Source organism: Cervus elaphus, chromosome 9 (assembly GCF_910594005.1).
Source record: "Cervus elaphus chromosome 9, mCerEla1.1, whole genome shotgun sequence".
In the NCBI taxonomy this organism is placed as follows: Eukaryota; Metazoa; Chordata; class Mammalia; order Artiodactyla; family Cervidae; genus Cervus; species Cervus elaphus.
The window spans coordinates 71,401,514-71,420,892 of record NC_057823.1 but is presented as its reverse complement, the minus strand read 5'-3'; the positions used below and the strand labels follow the sequence as shown (position 1 = coordinate 71,420,892).

The 19,379-nt window shown below is 40.0% G+C and overlaps 1 protein-coding gene across 7 annotated transcripts in view; it reads left to right on the top strand.

Moving 5' to 3' along the window:
• The window catches only part of EBF1 (EBF transcription factor 1), a 402,958-nt gene that overhangs the window by 9,901 nt on the left and 373,678 nt on the right, over positions 1 to 19,379 (top strand). For all 7 annotated transcript variants that reach the window (XM_043913423.1, XM_043913422.1, XM_043913421.1 and 4 more), the window contains exons 5-6: positions 5,000 to 5,073; positions 14,852 to 14,920. In XM_043913423.1, coding sequence (XP_043769358.1) covers positions 5,000 to 5,073; positions 14,852 to 14,920 — 143 coding nt within the window. The remainder of the gene's footprint in view (positions 1 to 4,999; positions 5,074 to 14,851; positions 14,921 to 19,379) is intronic.

Genomic DNA, 19,379 nt, shown 5'->3' with positions numbered 1-19,379 from the left:
AAGGCATGTTGACTGTGTTTAGAGGACACTTTACTCCTGGTTGAGCGAGATACTTTGTGCGTTTGTGAATGTATTTTTAAGGTGACAAATTAGGTTTGGCTTTTTATTTTCAGTTTGGAAAAAAAAAATGAGTGACATATTTTCAAGGTTGTTGTTTTGATTTAAATAGAAAATTAGGAGTTTTTGTTAGTTATAGGTAACTTGTCTGGGCTTTCCTTGTAGCTCAGTCGATAAAGAATCCCCTGCAATGCAGGAATCTGCTTGCAATGCAGAAGATCCCAGTTCGATTCCTGGATCTGGAAGATCCTCTAGAGACGAAAATGACAACCCACTCCAATATTCTTGCCTGGAAAATCCCATGGACAGAGGAGCCTGGTGGGCTACTGTTCATGGGATCGCAAGAGTTGGACATGACTTAGCGACTAAACCACTGTCTGTCTTCCTTTCTTCCTTCCTTCTATTCTTTCTTTCCTTTCATTCTCTCTTTCTGTCTTTCTCAGTTGATGATGACAAGTCTCTGATGGTTTGTTTGTAAACCAGAAGACTCCTACTGAAAACACTACTGAAAACATTTTGTTCCTAAAATCCTTTCAGATTTTGATGAATCAAAGTCAAAAGTGTTCTCTTTGCCCATTTTGTTTTGGCATGGGACACAAAGAGTTAAAACTATTAGAAAAGTAAACAAAGAAAATCATGCTTAGTTCTCTGTATTTCCTTTGGCATCCCATTGATGTGCGATCCCAGTGTAAGTTCACCATGTATTTTTTGTTTTACTGCGTGGTCTTTATCTGTAGTAGGTTTCAGTTAACTTTTAAGACCCAGTGGTATTTTAGAAATGCAGAGATGAACCGTACTTCACAAGATGCCTTCTAAAACAGTAGCAACCAAGGCAGAGTTTCTCAATTGACTGATTTTATTTCTTTTCAAAGATGGTGTAGGTTAATGTATAATTGGGCATTTGAAACTGCTGGCCTTTCCTCCTCTTACAGTAAACCTCTGACAGTGTTGCTGTGTAAGGATGTAAAAGTTTAACAGTTCTTATTTTTCCTTCATTTTTGTTAATTATAAAAAATTATTTCTGAAAAAACCTTCAATATGAAAATCAATGGGGTATTTAAAATAATTGTGATAATTTCATTATGCTCATTAGAAGAGAGCATTAAGAAAAGGGAGGCTAGTATATTCAGAAGAATAAATTTCCAAATTTGTCAAGTTTTGACAATTTTTTTTTTATCAGTTTCACTAGCTTTTTAAAGCTACGACAAATTTTGTTCTGTTTATTCTTTTCCTTTTCTTCCTGTAGAAGCATTCCTGCCGCCTTAAGGGTTACATTTGCATTGGAAGGATTAATGTAAACATCTTTTCTACCTGATATTGTATTTTTTTTGGTTTTTTTTTTTGGTTGCTTCACTATTTATTCATTTATTTAAATAGTATATTTTATATGTTTTCTCTCTCCCTCTTGTCCACCTCTGTAACAGGCCTCCCATTCTTACCCCTGATGAACGCATTGATTTATTTAAACCACTGTTGTCTTTGTCGGTCCCACAGCAGACTACCTTCTTCCCAGTGAGCAGACACATGATTTACTATGGAGGATGAAAATAAGCCTTTTTCTTGGTGTTCCATTGTCTAGGTCCTAAACCAGCTGTCTATTAAAATGGTTTCACTTAAAGTGGTCAATGCTGTTTATAAGCTTTTGTGATCTCCCAGCTGATCCAAGCCTCAAGGAGCTTTACTCACACCCTACAGAGGCACGTATTTAAATTACGAAGAAAAGCAGAAACTTTTCCCTAAGTTGTGCTAGAGGATCCCTTTCATTTTAGGCTTGAAGTCTGGGTTTGCTGAACTGTGAACCAGTCTTGACGTGTGTACTAAATGTAGATGGTAGAGAGACTTGATGTGTGCGAAAGCCGAAGAGAACTTGTTGGCATTTTTTAGAGAGTCTGTCTTGTTGACAGTCTACATCAGAGACATTTATCAAAATAGATTTATCCTGTTTTCCTATGTTGGATCTCATCAGAATATTGATTTCTCAGACCATATTTTTATAAGATGGCATGGTGTGTGTGTGTGTGTTAATAAGTTTTCTCAGTAAAAGCAACAACAACAACAACAAAGCAGGCGAGGTTGGAGGTGGAGATGCCTTTAATGGAGTTCTACTGTATAGCTAGCTAGTGCTATGACGCTGAGGCTCTAGATTACTTTATTTCCAGGATTTTAGTTCTACTCTTTAAAAGGAGAGGGAAAAGACTGTTTCACTTGCTTTTATTTCAGAAGTCAGAGAAGCAGCAAGCACTTGTTTATCTGTGTTTATATGCTGAAAAGTTTTGTTGTGTTGAGGCCCCAAGGAAAGGGACAGCAGAAGTTTCCTGCTTCCATTTGTCCCCAGAGTTTAAGTATTTCTGAGCAAATCCAAACTCATGCTTTCATTTTTCTGTGCTTGATGTAGAGGAGGTCTCTGCTGCCAAAAGTGAAGTGGCAGGTTGACATTTGGTAGAGATGTATTACGGAGGCCCTGGGCCTGCAGCAAATGATATTCAGTCACCAAAGATAAAAAGATGGAATTCTTGGGAGTCCGTGGATCATCTACTGTTTTGGGGGAGTCATCAACATATTTTCACTGCAGCCTATGTTTAATGGAGTGTCATCATAGGTCCACTGATTTCAGAGGAACCAGTAGTTTCAGTAAAAATAATACTGGTATTATCTAGAAAGAATCAAAATGAGAAGGTCTGATGTAATTGATGTTCCTTCCTCCTTAAAAAAGCCAAATTATTATTTTTTAAACAGGAGGGAAAATCCCATTAATACTTGTGAATTTTGTTTTCCAAGTTACTTGTATTAGTTTAGTGTGACAGAAAACTAAAGTTGAAACAGAGGTTATCAGGGGTGTTAACATACAAAACATGGAGTGATAATAGGATTTTGCAGAAGAGCGTAATTAAAAGTTTTTAGCACCACATATGCGATTTAACCAGAAGATAGTTATGAATTACGTAAAGTGAAGTAGTGACTTTACACAGATCTGGCTGTGCTCTCTGATGGGTGGCAAGCACTCCCTTAAGCAAATGGTCAGAGTTTACTGCCATTGGTGGAACTCGTTGAGAGAGTGATGTGATACACTGAGGAGAACTCGGCGTCATGTCTGTGGTATTCCAGCCCGGAGTTGCAAAACTAGTCCGAGGAACCATTAGACAAATCCAAACTGAGGATGGTAGTACAAAATAACTGGCCTCTATTCTTCAACAGTGTCAGTGTCATGAAATAACACTCAGGAATATTTCTTATTGAAGGCGGTATCACAATTGGATGCGGTGATTGTTAGGGTGTTTGTTGTGTTTTGCTATAAAGGACATCATTGCCCAACCGGTGAATCTCAGGTGTTTACATTATCGTGTTGTACTAATGTTCATTTTCTGATTCAGATAATTGTGCTGTGGTTATGTAAGAGAATTTCTTGTCTTAAAGAAGTGCATCTTGAAATATTTAGGGCATGTCTGCAGTTAACAAGTGGTTCAGGAAAAGAAAATAGAGAAAGATGAATAAATTTAGTTTACTAAAATGTAAACATTGGAAGCATCTGGGTAAAGTAAAGTATCTGGGTAAAGTATCTTGGAAATCTTTATATATTCTTGCCACTTTTCTGTATGTCTAAAATTATGGCAAAATAAAACATTAAAAATACAGGGTTATAGCAGGCCAGCCATAAAAAAAGGCTTTTGATGGGTCGGTGGTACAGAACGGTTTTTCCCTTATTCAGGTTCTTTTTGTCATTTTTTAATTTGTTGCAGTTTTTGTTTTGTTATGGAGTTACATAAAATCAGAGCCTGTTCTGAGGGTTTGCACACACAGTTTCATAAGCTGTCCCCCATCATTTATGGTTTTGAAAGTCCCAGGTTCATAAAGAGAGCACATTTCAGCCAAATACAAGTTAGATACTGTAGTTTCTGTGTGTCCTTAAAAAAAAAAAAATAAAAATCTCTGGTTAATTTAGGTAGTTTCATCACCAAGAAACTGAGAGTTATCTGAATGTGTGAAAGTAATTTTATTAACAATTTGAAGCTGTGTTATATTAGTATTATGCAGTGATACATTGTTGTTAGTTAAAATGTATACCCATGTAGAGCACTCTCCTCTACACATAGCTATGATTTTTTTCTTTGGCCCAGGTATTAACAGGTAGATCTTCCAGAAGCAGAGGTCTCAGGAAAACTTCTGGTGACCTTAAGGAAAATGTTTGTACACATTTAAGTAAAAGCAGACAAAAATATCTTGGATGGTGAGGTGGTTTGGGACTCCAAATTTTCAGAGTCAAATGTAGTTCTTCTTGGTTGAGGGAGATAACTATGGCGTAACTTCCCCTCATCCTTCCCCCAGCATATGCAGGCAGATTCTACTGTTTGGGTGGGTATACGCCCTGAAGAACACATGTTTTCATGTAGGCAGGAAGGGTCTCCCCTGATTGATGAATCATCTCAAAGAAGACAGTGAGTGGACTTATTAACCATACCCTCACTTGTTTTCTACTGCTTACCTCTAGAACACTACAATTTGGAGCTGAAAGTAGTAAGATGAGGTGACAAATAACAATTATTTAAAAATCAAATCCATGTGTTTTTGTATTTTTTAAATCACTAGTATCTCAATCTCCTAAACCCTTCTGGATTTTCCCTTCCCCATTGATTAGATTTATTTTTATTCTGAATTAAAGAGAGAGTTGTGGTTGTCTTGACAACAGAAGCCCATCTCATACAAGTATCCAGAGATGTGCATTATAACAAGGTGGTTGATGGGACAAAGAGGAATGTATCCTCTTCCACTTCATGTGGGTTGATCCTCATCAACTGTCTTGAAAGGGTCAGCCCGGTGAGGGCTTTGGCTCTGAAAGCTAATTGGCCTTGCTTGGGGTGGTGGTGAATGGTCAAGAACTGGCTGTGATAGTTTTTTCTCTGCTATTTAGTTCCATTCTTAACTCAAATCCTTCCTTTGTTTACAGGCCATAGTATATGAAGGCCAAGATAAGAACCCAGAAATGTGCCGAGTGTTGCTCACACATGAGATCATGTGCAGGTAAGGAATACCATGTTCTCTCTTTAATTGTCAAAGAGAAGATGAATTTGTATCTCAAAATTGTACCTCTGAATTCTAGGTGAGTTCAGGCCTATTTTGGTGTATACGTTTCTGTCCTGTTAAACAAAACTAAAAACTGTTAGATGTATTTGGTAGTAAAGTGTCAGACATCACAGTGGTTCTCAATTATTTATTAGATTTCATCCTAAAAGTTATGTTTCCATTTTGATATCACACTGTTAATGGACACAAAACAGTGCCCTTCCCCTTTTCCTGTCAATCGAATGAAACACAATATAACCCTTTTAGTGTTAATATATGCGCTCAACTGCATTGCTGGTAAAATGAGTAAGAGTTCTATTGATGTCAGCAGAAGTCTCTGTTTGGATAAGACTTGAAAGTTATAGTTCCTCTTTTTAATTTTTCGACTTAAGAATATGACCATCCACATAGGCATCATTCCTCCTTGAACTGAATGTGGTTCCCTGCCCCTACCCCTACCTTGCATCTGATCTCTTAATCTTCATTACCTTTTATACAACTGTGACAGTGTAGCTAATGTTTCTTAAATGTGGCGTGTTTTTGGAATGATAGCAAAGATGAGTCCCTGAAAGGTGTGAACATTCATGTTGTCCACAAATGAGTATCTTTATTTTTGTCTGAAGCTGCATGTGAAACCAGACCACATTCACTTCTCTGGCCTCAGCCAGCCCTTCATATGGGAGAGAATAAACCAGAAAACAGCCTTTTAACTTGCAGTTTAGGTTCTTATTCTTTATCAGATAACACTGGCACTTTGCTTCCGATATATTCTGAGTAATTGGATAAAGCATGACGATGACACTCTGCATCAGAGAAGGGCTACTAATTGCTTTGTTAGCCATGCGGGTTTTCCTGGCACAAAGCGTGCCTGACTCCTGACTATTTCTGACCAATTCATGTAGGGATTTCAGCTGCTACTTCAGCATGGGTGGGCTTTATTTGCTGCTCAGGGACTTGTGGGGAAAGCAATCTGAAAACTCTACAGGTGGAAATAAAATAGAAAAGAGATGAACATGTTTCCTTACTGAAGTCTCAAAAATTAACTTCTTCTACATATACAATTATGTATGTAAATCAAAATTTCTTGTTCTCCTTTTTAAAAACATACCTCTAATATATTATTCTAAAATATACAGGAGTTTCACAAGTTTTCACTTTAGTGATTTGTAAAATTTATTAATTATTCCCCAAACAGGTTACTTTTCTCTAACTTTAAAGCAGCAACAAAATCCCAAAATACAGTCAGGGATTTCTTGATATTTTTAGGCAAAATTAGTGTTATACTGCATACAGCAGTTGCACAATTAGAGCTGAGCTGCACTTTTCAGAATAAATGAGTAAAATCATTTTGAAGAACATTAAAAAATGACCTCCTTCATATTACTGCTTTTCCAACCATATCTCTGTTTTACCTTCCCACAATTAGCATTTTGTTAGAATGAGTTTTCTGTATTCTATTCCATATAATTCTAGCAAACTGGAGACAGACAGGAAGATGGATCTCAAGCAATAGGCTGACTAATATCTGTAAATCATAGATTTGCATCTCATATCTGTACATGTTTGGACTATGCTAGAAATAATTCTATTCTTAAAATACTTGAAGATACATTATGCCTTTCACACACAAGCCTACCCTCTATTAATGCAGTTTATATTTTTTCTTGTTCTTAAAATTCATTGGCCCAAAGTATTTTATTATGCTGGTTGGGGTGCTTTACTGCTGATGTTCTTTCTATTTTTCAGAAACATAAAAATAGCAAAAAATAAAATCCTCAAGCCACTGAAGGCAAATGATGTTTGTATTGTGTGGCTAAAAGGGAAAAGTCATATTCAAAATGTCATTCTGGTAATGTTACAGATGAAGGTTTTCCTGGCTCCTATAGATGTGGAAGGGGTACTGTTTGTTTACCAGGCTGCCATGACCCTATTACATAAGCCTGTCATCTATTGTGTGGCTAACAGTCTTTTAAATTGCAAATCTGATGCTCTTTAGGGGGCTTCAGAAAAAATTCTCACTTTCCACACCATCCTATTTCTCTTGATTTCTTGCCTGTTGTAAGTGGAAGTTGGGATGTGCTGAATTTGCACCAGGGGTGCAAATGCAGGCTCAATTATAAGCATAAAATTAGAGTCTGTTCACCATTAATCAGCCTGGCTAATTGCTATGCACCACCATTAACCATATGGTGTGAAAGACAGCTTGCTTTCCCTAAGATGAAATTTCTTCATTGCAGACATGAAATAGTGAGGGCCTTGGATTTTAAAATAGCTTGTTTTAGATATTTAATTTCTAAACAACTTTCTGCAGTGCTTTCTATCAAGGCTAACGGCACAATAAAACTTTGCTTTTATGTCACAAAAGAGGTATATTTATAGTACATTGAAGCTATGGTAAAGGAGACAGAATTTAGAGCGACAGGAAAGGGCTTGGGATGATTCTGTTTTGTTGTCGGCAGAGAAAAAAAAAAAGCATCAGGGAATTACGTATAAGGTGGTTGCAAATATAAAATATCAGTTTTGTCCTGTTGAGAGGGTAATCCATTGCATGAGCTATATAAAGGACTTGCTGCCATGGGATTATAATTACTGTCTCTCTTTGAGACAAAACCCCTTTGACTTGATGGCATAGAACTCTTTCCATGGAATTCTGGGAGAGGTTCTGCATTTTGGGTAACTGGAATTTATCATACCAGTCATCTTTACATTTTGTTAATAGTTGGGGATGAAGCTCTTCAAAATGTAAAAGCAGGATTCATTCCACAAAGAATTTGATTTTATGCACCTCCACATCCTGTGTTTAAAGTGTGAAGGGAAAATAGAAACTCTGCTTGGAAGGTGAGTCTAGTTCCCAGTCCCCACCAGGCAGGTAGAAGCAGATTTTCTTCTTTTCCAGGACACAGGACAATCGCAGGGGATGAGTGCTGTCTTTAGGAAAGCCTTCTTTCCCCACTGTCAGTGCCTTATGCCTTGTGGACCATGAGCTCTCAGGGTTAGCCTGGGCCCTTGATATGCCTTGTTCTTCCCTCCTCTTGGGCTGGCTTTTCCTCATTTCGTTCTTCAGATTCCCACTGAGGCATGGTTCCTTTAGAGAAGCGTCCCTGGTTGGCCTGAGTGAGGCCCCCTTGTTCTGCGCTCCTATTGTATCCTATACTTTTCTTTCGGCGCACTGTAACTGTACACTCGGCGCATTGTAACTGTATGTCTAGGGCAGGTCTGTCTTTGCTGGACTAAGAGCTCCTTGAAGATGAAGAAGTTGTCCAGTTTTCCTCTCTGCTTTATTTGCCTATATGTGAAATGAGGAGAAATGTGTGAAACTATGACTTCTGTCATAGGGTCGTTATTAAGATTGAATCCTATAACCCCTGTAAATGCGTATCTTGGTACCTGACACATAGTAAGTACTGAATGTTGATTGTTGTTATCAATAGTCACAGCAGAGTATCGGCACTGATACTAATAGAAGCAGTGAAGGTCGTGGGAGCAGTAGTAGCAACACCTGCAGTGTCTAGCTAAGTACCTGGCACACAGTTGCTCAGAGGGAAAGATGGTAAGAGACTGCTGAAAGGAAGGGAAATGTCTGCTAAGATGTTAACAGGCTTTGTTCATTCTAGGTATGCTGGTTAAGGATATTTTCATTCACTCTTCTCTTCTTTGTAAAAACACAGTGGAATGAAGAGCCAGAAAGGACTGGCCCCTGCAGTAGGAGAGCTGACAGGTTAGCCTGGGAGATGAGACCTGAAGCTGGTAACTAGACAGTGCTGTAGAAAGAGTGGACTGGGATGAGACATGAGGTCAAAGACCATGGCTGCTCAGAGAAGGGAGGATGTGTTTGCAGGGATTGGGAGGAAGGTGAGACAGGACAGGGATTTTAGAGGGTGTGTGAAGGAGTGTTTTGGTCCATTTGTTGGTGGTCCAAGTGGGGTTTCTGTGGGGAGAGGTCTGCAGATGGTGAGCCTGTGGCCTGGATCTGGGCAGTCAGGTGAAGGATAATCAGCTTCTGAAGTCTTTTCACAAAGGTGCGAGGTGAAGCTATGGGCTTACGCAGGATCGGGCATTAGAAAGAGGAGAGGCCGTGAATACATTCTTGAGGAACAATGTCACTCTTAGTGCATTCGAGAATTAGGAAGAAGAACCTTGAGCATACAGGAGATAGAAATGAAAGGAGGGTATTTCAGAGGCAGGGAGCCATCCACATAATAAGTGTAGGGAGATCCACATGGACCTGAAGACTGAGAAGAGCACCAGAAAGGCTCTGGTGAACTTCAAGAGAGGACATTCAAGTAGGTGCTAACCTGAAAGCCAGGTTTTCTGGGATGCAGGTGGCAAGAAGTGAAGGAGACTCTGTCAAGGAGATAGTTGGGCAGTGAAGAAATCAACTCAACAAAAGAAGGAGCAGGTCTGTTTTTTTAAGAATGGGAAAAGTTGACTATGTTGGTTACCTGAAGGGAAGAATGAACTTACTACTGTTAATCAATTTGTTCGGATAACCATATGCTCATTCTCCAGCCATTTTGCCTAAATGGGTAAGATAGTCCTGCTTTCTGTTGTAAAGCTTAGAGGTGGAGGTGACGCTTTCTTCCAGTTAAGAGAGCCTCTACTTCTGGGAAGAAGTTCCATGTCCCTGAGGTGAAGATGGAAGCGCCTCTTGCTCTGGTTTATGAAGCCATGCGTCGGTGCGCTAGAGATGCACTGCCTGTGCCATGCTGCTCAGAAAGAGACTCACAAGCTCGCCTTTCCCTGGACAAGCTTGTCTGAGGGATACGCAGTCTTGCTGGGGAAAGGGCTGCTGTTTTGAGTCCACAGTGTATGTAGGACCCCAGGTGCGGCAGGTCCCCCCTCCTGTGATTGGGCCACACTGGTCTCCTGCCACTTGGGGTGCATGTTGAGAACGGCTGTGAAGTAGTGGGAATCCTGCTTTGTGACAAGGCAAATGAGGAAACTCCAAGCCCCCTGATAGATGACTGCTTTAGGGAGCAAATGCCAGATCTGTGCCTGGTGCAGTGCCTGATACACATAGTAAGAATCTCAAGAACAGCATTTGAGGGGATGAAGATCCATCAGTCACGCCATCATGACGATGGAGTTAGCACAGTGATTCTTCTGTTAACATGGCAGCTTTTCCCTTGGAGTGCTTTTGTGTCTGTTGTTCCAGGTACTGTGTTGTTTCAGCCCCAAACCTCTTTTGCCTTAAACACAAGTCAATCTGTTCTCCCTCCATCCTGCCCTTCTTGGTTAATGCCTGCTTTGTGTATGGTAAAGGTTGGTACCCACCTTTCTTGGTCCTTCTGGGTTCAGTAGAGGGAACTGGGTGGGAGGGGGCAGTTCAGCTTGGAGAAGAGAGGAAAGGAGAGATAGGCCATCATGGAGAAGGAAGGAAGGACAGGTCTTTGTTCTGCTTGGCTTTGCATTAGAAGTAGGGAGATTCAGGAGGTTAGATGCTGGCTCAGCCCAAAGGAAGACCTTCTTTTCCCAATTTGCAGTTAATTTTTAGTTTTTTGATAGGGAAATAATATTGTAGTCAAAAGACTGCAGAAGTACAGAAGTGGAATATGTACACTCTCTTCTTCTCCACTTACTCCACTCCCTGTAGGCTATTTCTTTGAAATTTGTATTCATTCATTCAAAAAATGCTTCCAGAGAGCCTACTGTGTGCTGTGCTCTGTTCTGGTTGCTGGGGACATAGAGATGAACAGAACAATCTAAGCCCTTTGTACTCAATAAGGAAGAAGAGTAAATTTAAAGAAGAAAAATAAAGACAATAAAGAAGAAAAATTAAAATAAAATGAGTGCCTGGAAGAAAAGTAAAGCAGGATGAGGGGCTAGAGAGCTCCGGGGGTGGGAAGGGAAGGGCCTTCACAGGCTGTCCCTTCGTGCAGACATTTGAGGGACCTGAGGGTGACTTGTGACAATTTGTTTCTTCCTCTCCTCCCTCCATTTCTCCTACTGGTTTTTTCCTCCCAGAAGTTGGACCATACCCATACCATACATATGGGGCTTCCCAGGTGGCGCTAGTGGTAAAGAATCCACCTGCCAGTTCAGGAGATGCAAGCGATGTGAGTTTGATCCCTGGGTTGGGAAGATCCCCTGGAGTAGGAAATGGCAACTCGCTCCATTAGGACAGAGAAGCCTGGCAGGCTACAGTCTATGGGATCTCAGAGTTGGATACGGCTGAGTGATCTAACACACACACACACATACCATACATGCTATTCTGCAGTTTGGCTTTCTCAGGTCATAATATGATGTAGACTTTTTTCTCTGATGATGTGGACAAACCCACCTTCATTCTTTCTAATGCTGCACACAGTTCCATATTTACATATATATGTACACACACATATATGTATATGTGTATATGCATTTATTTTTAAAGTGGGCTTAAACCGTAGACACTATTTTGTTACAGCCCCAGATGCAGCACAGAGCCCAGGAATCCCATTTCGAGGATGATGACTATGCAGTGCAGTGATATGACCTGAGAGGCAGGAGACCTGTTGGGCTATTTTTCATACTTTGTGTAAAGTTTTCTTTATAAATGATGTTAAGTGACCTCCAGCCCTTTAGTCCATTTTCCTTGTTTTATTCCTCTTCTATTCGTCCTTCTACACCTCTGTTCTTCGCATCTGCTTTCTGCCCTGGGTCCCTTGGGGCACAGCAGAGAGGGTGGTTCTCACTTAGGCTGTGCTTCGATTCAGCTGGCTTCACTCAAGGGCACTTATATTTTAAGGGGATGAAGACAGTGCTTAACGCACAGGGCAGATCTCAGGCCTAGTGCAGCCTTGCCTGGGGAAGTGATCTGGGGGGTGGGGTGGGGTGGGGGTGAACCTTCCTTCCTTTGGCAGCGTCTGCTCAGAGGGGCAGCATGGCTTCCTTTATCTGCTACCTTCCTATTGGATTGTATATCCCCTAGTTTATTACATTCATTCATGAAGTCGTCCAATCAACCAACCAACCAACCATTATTTGATCTTCTCTATTCTGTCCCAGGCCACAGCTACCTGCTAGGTAAATAAGATTGACAGTGTGTTCCTTTATGAAACATATGGGTTGGTGGGGGAGGGGTGGGAGGAGAAAGATAGTAACAAAAAATACACAAGTATATACATAAGAATATAATTTGCTTTGTGTTTAGCACCCTGAGAGAAAAAACTTGGAGCAGCCTATCAAGTATTAAGGTCAGCTTCTCTGAGGAAGGAGTCTAGAGGCCTAGGCCCAAAGAGGAGGTTGCTGTTGTTTAGTTGCTCAGTTGTATCCGACTCTTTAGTGACCACACAGACTGTAGCTTGCCAGGCTCCTCTGATCAGGTGATTTCCCAGACAAGAATACTGGAGTGGGTTGACATTTCCTTCTGCAGGGATCAAATCCGGGTCTCCTGCATTGCAGGCAGATTCTTGACCCCTGAGCCATCTGGGATGCCCCAAAGAGCAGGTAGAGGCTGGCTAGCTAGGGAGGGCTTGGAGGAGGAGCAGTCCAGGCCCGGAGGCCTGCCTGCACCTGGGCCTGGGGTCAGACTGAGTGTGGAGACTGAAATTGGCTAGTGAGGCTGGAGTGTGGCACATTGGGGGAGAGTGACAAGAGATGGGGAGGTGTTCTGGCTCCATGTCATGCCATAGATTTATTCTCAGCCCTTAAAAGGTCTAGGGCAGTGGAGTGACAGTTCCATTGACATTTTGAAAAGATCACTCTGGCTGTTGGTGGTGGGTGAAGAGTGGAGGGGAGGCCACTGCGGAGTCCAAGCGAGAAATGAAAGTGACTTGGTTGAGGGTGGTGCGGTGAGGAGGGAGAGGGTCAGATCATCTTGAGATGTAGATTCTAGTCTGAAACTATCATCAGGCAAGTTGGAAGGGTCCCTGGAAGGCATTTAGTCCAGTTAGGATGATGGTGAGGGTTTTGACCTCTGGAGATTTGCCCAATCACTGTTTTGAAAAAGAGAAGGAAAAAAGCAAGGAGAAATAGGCCTTCCCATGCGTTGCTTTTCTCCCTGGGTAAAGACTTGGGCTCTGTCGATGGGCTTTTTTTTGGAGACCTGTGCCCTCACACTTAGAGATGGGTACTGCAATCACTCCATTTTATAGATGAGGAAACGGAGACTCCAGGAGGTGAAGTACCTTGCTTCAGTGCCACAAGCAGCTCTGAGCCCAGAGTCAGGAATGTAGGTGCAGGGAGGTAGAGTTCAGAGACAGTAAAGTTTAAAGTTTTAAAATTATCATTACTTTTTTGGCATTCATGTCAACTACTGGATTTCTCAGTCCCTTTTTTCTACATCTGTCTCTTAGGTGTTGGGATCCTTTGGGCTTTCTTTCCCTCCAAGTCCTAGTATGGCTGAACTCAGACCTGGAGGAAATTGTTTCCTCTGAACCAGAAAGGGAACGGCTCTAAGTCGAGTGGTATGGTTTTTGGCTGGGGCTCTGACGAAGGAGAGAGAATTCTTGCTGTTGTTTTCTGAAAATATGAGAGACAAATCAAATGAGCATCAAATTTGGAAGCTGATTCTCTTTTCAGAGAGAGAGTAACGGCCAGGAGAGAGACTTCCCAACTTTGGTGAAAGAGCCCCTGTGCGGGCATATATTTCTGGGTCCTGAAAATAAAGTTCAGTGTTTGTTTCTTTCCAACAGCTCTCCAAATTTAGGCTCTATGATTCACTAGGTCGAATGAGTGTGTGTGTATATGTGTGCTTGTGTAAGAGGGAAAAAAAATGCATGTTTTATTTGTGATGCAGGTAATGTATAACCCTTGCATAACTCCCTCACCTCCATGATTGATCAAATATATGCTTTTATAGTGTGCCCTGAGGTATAGACTGGCCAGTGGACACATTACTTATTTGCAGAGAAGTCTCAGATGGATAGTCTTGCATTGACCATGGGTAATTTTTGAAAACTCTTACTTTTTCACTTTTTAGAAGCATCTCAGTTTAAGAAAACACTGGCAACTTTAAGGTCACACATGGGATGGGATTCTGATAGTAGATGCTTTTCTTGCTCATGTCTGCCTCTTCTCTGATCTGATAAGGAGCGTTCACTGTCAGGCCTTTGCCAGCCTTTGGATCCACGTCCATACTGCTTCCAGAAAACTTACACAGTGACCAGTGGAGGGCACAAAAGCCAGAGGACATGTGGATCTCTGTTGTGTTTTATCTTTCCTCTTTGTGTTAATTATTCTGTTGTACTTTCATTCTTACATTCTGAACATGGTTCCAAAGCAGACCGTTAGAGTTTTAAGATTTCAGGAAGGCTGTGATTGAAGGAAATGTCTCCTATAAAAGAGAAAGGAGAAGAAAAAGGAATCCATTGAATACAAAATGACTGGAGGGGGAGAATCACTCATACCTCATTATTGACGTGTTCCACGCAATTAGTGTGATCTTGAGGGAAGAGTGTTTGAGCCACCCACAACCCTGAATATTCTCATTGGGTAGATGTAATAATAATGCGTCTCACAGTGAAGTCTTCCAGTTCCGCGGGCAGTGATGGGGAGACCCCATCTTAGGGCTGTCAGTCCTCGCTCGGAGGGTCCCTCTCCCTCCCTCCTTTGTGCAGGGAGAGGTTAAACCTGGCATTAACCCATAGGTGACCCAAACAGAATATTCTGTCCCAGGGATCCGCTGATTGCCAGGTATGGCTTTGTGGTAATTCTAGCATTTGCAACCCAGCAATTTGAACCTTCTGTCTGCCTAAATGATGACTTTACGTTTGTAATGGTTGTACTAAATCCTCTCGCTTTTGCTCTGCAGCCGCTGTTGTGACAAGAAAAGCTGTGGCAACCGAAACGAGACTCCCTCAGATCCAGTGATAATTGACAGGTAGGGACCACTCTACTTTCACGCGGTTCCTTTTCCTCATTATAATGAAACACCTGCCTCGTGTGGCTCTCGGGTGAGGGTTAGGAAGGCATGTGGCCGAAATGTGCCTGTTGGTCATGACTTCATCTGCTGCGCCGAGCTATTGCGATTCCTGGGAAAGCCATATGGAATGTTCTTTGGAGGCCCGCTTTCTCAGATTGCTCCAGTTTTGTGTCTGATTCATGCTCCTAAAGGAATGTTCTTCTTTCTTGACTTTCTGTGGCTCAATCCTCATGCTGTGCCAGGAAGCTTCAGAAATAAAATAATAATAATTTGTGATTTATGAAATGTGGTTGGGTGCTTATAAATATTTAACTTTTATTTGAAAAATGTTTGAATCATTATCACTTTTAGCTACAGTAGTTCTGTTGGACGTAATCCATCTACATTTTAAGGTTTTATTTATGCATAAAAGCAGTTTTAAAGAGATCTGTGAACCAAGATTTTCTACTGTAATTTCCCGGGTTTGATTGTAGCTCAGACTGCATTGTAAGTTGATTAATTTATCCTGCTTGTCTTAATTATTGTGTTTTTAAGCAGATCCATATTACTAATCTGACATGACCAAGTAAATCACTGTAGAACAATAAATCTGTTTTAGTTGTTCGGCGCAATTTCGAGTCACTGTGTGCACAGATTATGCAAAGTCGCATTCCAAATATTCGTTTTACATTTTAATTATTGAAATTCATTGTATGGAAACATGTATGATAAACCATTTGTTACATAGCATTGCTCACTGGGAGTTAAATGGCCTGGAAGGTTTATAGATACTGTCAATTGTCAGCTAGGAAAAGAGCTAGCACCCTCTACTAGCTGGAAGAGTCTTGCAAGTAAGACTGATGGATCTGTCATTGAGGAGATCAACAGCTGAATAAAAGCCCTTTTTGGAGTTTGGTAATACTGATTTTTGATGCCCCACTCCCACCCCCACCCCCCACCGCCCGCTGGTGCACATCTGTCTTCCCAATTCTTTACTTTTGGGGGGGCTTTATCATTTTTCAGTTAACTGAAAAAGTATTCTTCATTGTGGTTTATGACAAAACATCAGTTGTTGATTTTGACTTACGTGATTCTTTAGGCTTAAACCCAATTTTGATTGCCCAGAAGTTTTACAAAGCTTGCATTTGAGTCAGATATGTTAACTATCTTTCTCTAATATTCACCAGAAACATATCTTTGCTGGATAACTTGATAACTTTGCTTAATATCTTCTTTGATTCAAAGCTGAAAACATCCACCTTTAGAGTGTAAGAAGTTGTATGCTGCCTATAGAATTAATATAGCATGTTTATCTACAGAAACAGACATGCCATTATGCAGTTTCTTTTTTTCTGCAATGGCAGATAGATCTTCAGATAAAGAAGATTTAAAAAAATAACCTTTATGCTGTTTGTTTCACCTAAATACCTCGCTTCAAAATACCATTTGTTATTTTAAGCAGATTTTACTCTTTTATTAGGAAGAAAGTGTTCTGATCAAAAGACCAGCCCAAATGTTTGCCCCAAACTTTGAAACTATCAGCATTTGGTTCTGCCGCACAGTCTCTTTTGGTTTAGATGATGACAAGAACCTTGCTTTGCCACCCGCAATGAAAATGCTTTTTTTTTTTTTGCTTTTGAATGGGTTAAGCTTTTAAGTTCTTCGTTTGGTTTTAAGCCGTGACTCTGATATAGAAGGTTGATATGACTGTGGTTTGAATAACATTTGATTTTGACCTGTTTCTGTGGGTTGCGATGGCATAAGAAACTTGACTCAGCAGCGCTGTAATTAGCCCGGCCCGTGTTTTTGAAACAGGATTGTGTTACCTGGATTGCATTAGTGTGGCTTCTATTGTTGCCGCCTTGCATCTATCCCAGTAGGGTACTTAAAACCTTTTCTTGGCTAGGGTAGTTCAAACAATTTAGGTAAAATAAGTATGCACTTTATACTGTTGGTGGCTTTAGAGATATTACTCATGACATTTATCCTTTTCATTATTTTTTTCCTTTTTGGTTTGACAAAGTAGAAAATGCTGTTAGCCAATCTTTGTCTCTTAAGAGAGGAGTACTTGGAAAAGCAGCTGAAACCCTGGTTATCTGCACGAGTCCCAACATACGTTTATTTGCTGGCTGTTGCCACTGTCTCCCATGAACTGTCTTTTCAAGCAGTGATGCCAGCTGATATGCAAAACCCCATTTAGCTATTTTTATTTGCATCTGAGTTTTCAGAATTTATTTGTCCTTCAGTCTGCCAAAGGTTTTAAAAGCTCCAGTCCTGTCTGTGCTGATATGTGAAACTTCCATTTTTAACAAGAGAATAACAACAGGAAAAGAACTTACACAAGGAAGGGCGAAATAGAAAAGATTTTTCAATTCCATAAAATTGCTGCAAAGGAAAAAAAAAATGATGGCAACTGTGTTTGAATTTCATAGTTTCCAATTTGATTCTATATTACCGATTGCATAATATCTGCGTTACGTGCTTAGGGTTTGATTTGCTTTCAGATTTATGGATGTGAATCCCTGCATATTTTGTAAAAATAGGTTATGGGGCCTGCATTCAGTAGCAGGAGTAACTGTTTTTACAAGATGCATCCAATTTGCAATTATAGGACTGAAGGTACAGGCAATCCTTGTGTTAGGGTTTAGCATAGTTTTAACACGCAGTCACCTTTTGGGCACCAATAATTTTTAGCTCCCTTTGCTTGTCCTTCAGATTTTGGAAGAACAGTGCTATTTTTATCAGTCAAAAGACTTTTAGTAGTGGTTATTCAGGAAAACTATTTATAGGATTGATAGAAGAGGCTTTATGGTCATACGGCAGTGGTGCAGGATAAGCTATTTCTGTGTTAAATTTTGGCAGTATTATTTGCTGCCAGTGGTTTGCTGCAAGTGGTCAGCTTGGCATAGTCTGTCAAAAAAGTGGAATTAACAAAATCAGCAGTTAAATACTGTGATTTAGAAAATGTGTTTCTACTTCATTTATGGTAGCTTTCTACATAGTCAGAAAAATATGACCCCAACACTTTTTACAATTATGACGATTGTCAAGTCACTTCAAAAACTTCTGGAAGGGAATTTTTGTAAATGGATGATGTGTGCATCTTGAGTTGACTGCCTGGTTGTGTTTCTATTTAATGCCAGATTGTTTGATTGAGAATTATAAAAACCAGCCTGTGTGCAAGGATCTAGATATTTGGAATATGTAGACATGGGAAAAGTCAAATGTGTTATGTTTAATAGCTGATGACCAGAAACTAATAACAGCAAATTTCATTATCGTTGAGGTAAAGGGCTATGTGTGGTAATTATTGTTAAAGTAAAAAGCAAAAAATGACTTGCAGTTATTGAATTAAGGTGGAGATTGATTTAACATATTCACATAGTAACTCATATTTGAATTTAAAAGGTTTGCAATAAAGTTCATGTTTAGAAATTGAATAAATTGTAGTTTTATTACCGCATTGGATATCCTTGTGTCCTAACCTTTTTCCTTGGAGTTATCTTAGTTCAATAAATAAAACCTCATTAGACTATTCCCATTTCAACGAGTTTATTAAATTTTGCAGGAGTAATTAGCATAAGCTGTGCTAATTTTTCTGGAAGACTAATGAGGGAGGTTCTTAATTAGGTTTACTTTGTAAGAATCAGAAAAGATGATAATGACAAAAGTCACCTAGGGTACTCTGAATTGGGAACCCAGTTTTTCTGAATTCATATAAAAATCTTCCATTTTCTATGTGGAAGCTTCTTTATAAATGCTTGAACTGAATATATTAAGTGTGAAGACTACACTCTTATTCCTTATCTTGTTAGTTAGGATTACCGTTCATTCTAGATTTGCTTCACAAAACTCTTTATTTTTCTACCCTGGCTCACTAAACTTTCTTTGAGCAATGACATGGATGAATACAGATGGTCTTACAAAAACATTTCTTTCTCTGAATTATGCTATAGGATTCCTTTCACACAGAGCTTTAAAGTTTCCAGCCAGATTTGTGCTGCTGACTTCTAGTAGGGCGGGAAAGGGGGATGGCTCAAAATTTGTTTGTTTGGTTTTTCAATTTGAGATCAGTGTGATTGATGAAATAGTTGGACTGCTAAATAAAGGGAGAAAAGAAGAGCCCAATTCTTCATTTCCTTGCACTGTGGATTTTGAGAATTGACAAGTGGACTTTTTTCTTTTAATAGATAGAAATAATAAAGGATGAAATTCCTCCTCAAATTACTTTCTTGGTCTCGTGTGAATTTAGACATAGCCCTTTCAGGATGTAATGTGGCTCAAGTGATCCACAAGTTTGAGTTCTTCATAACCAGTACTAAAAACGTGGAGTTTTAAAGCCTGTCAACTAATATACCTCTAAAAATTTTAGGCTTGTTTATTGCTGCTTAATAGATTGGTCTTTATTTTCCATTTATAAGAATCTCTGTATGTACTT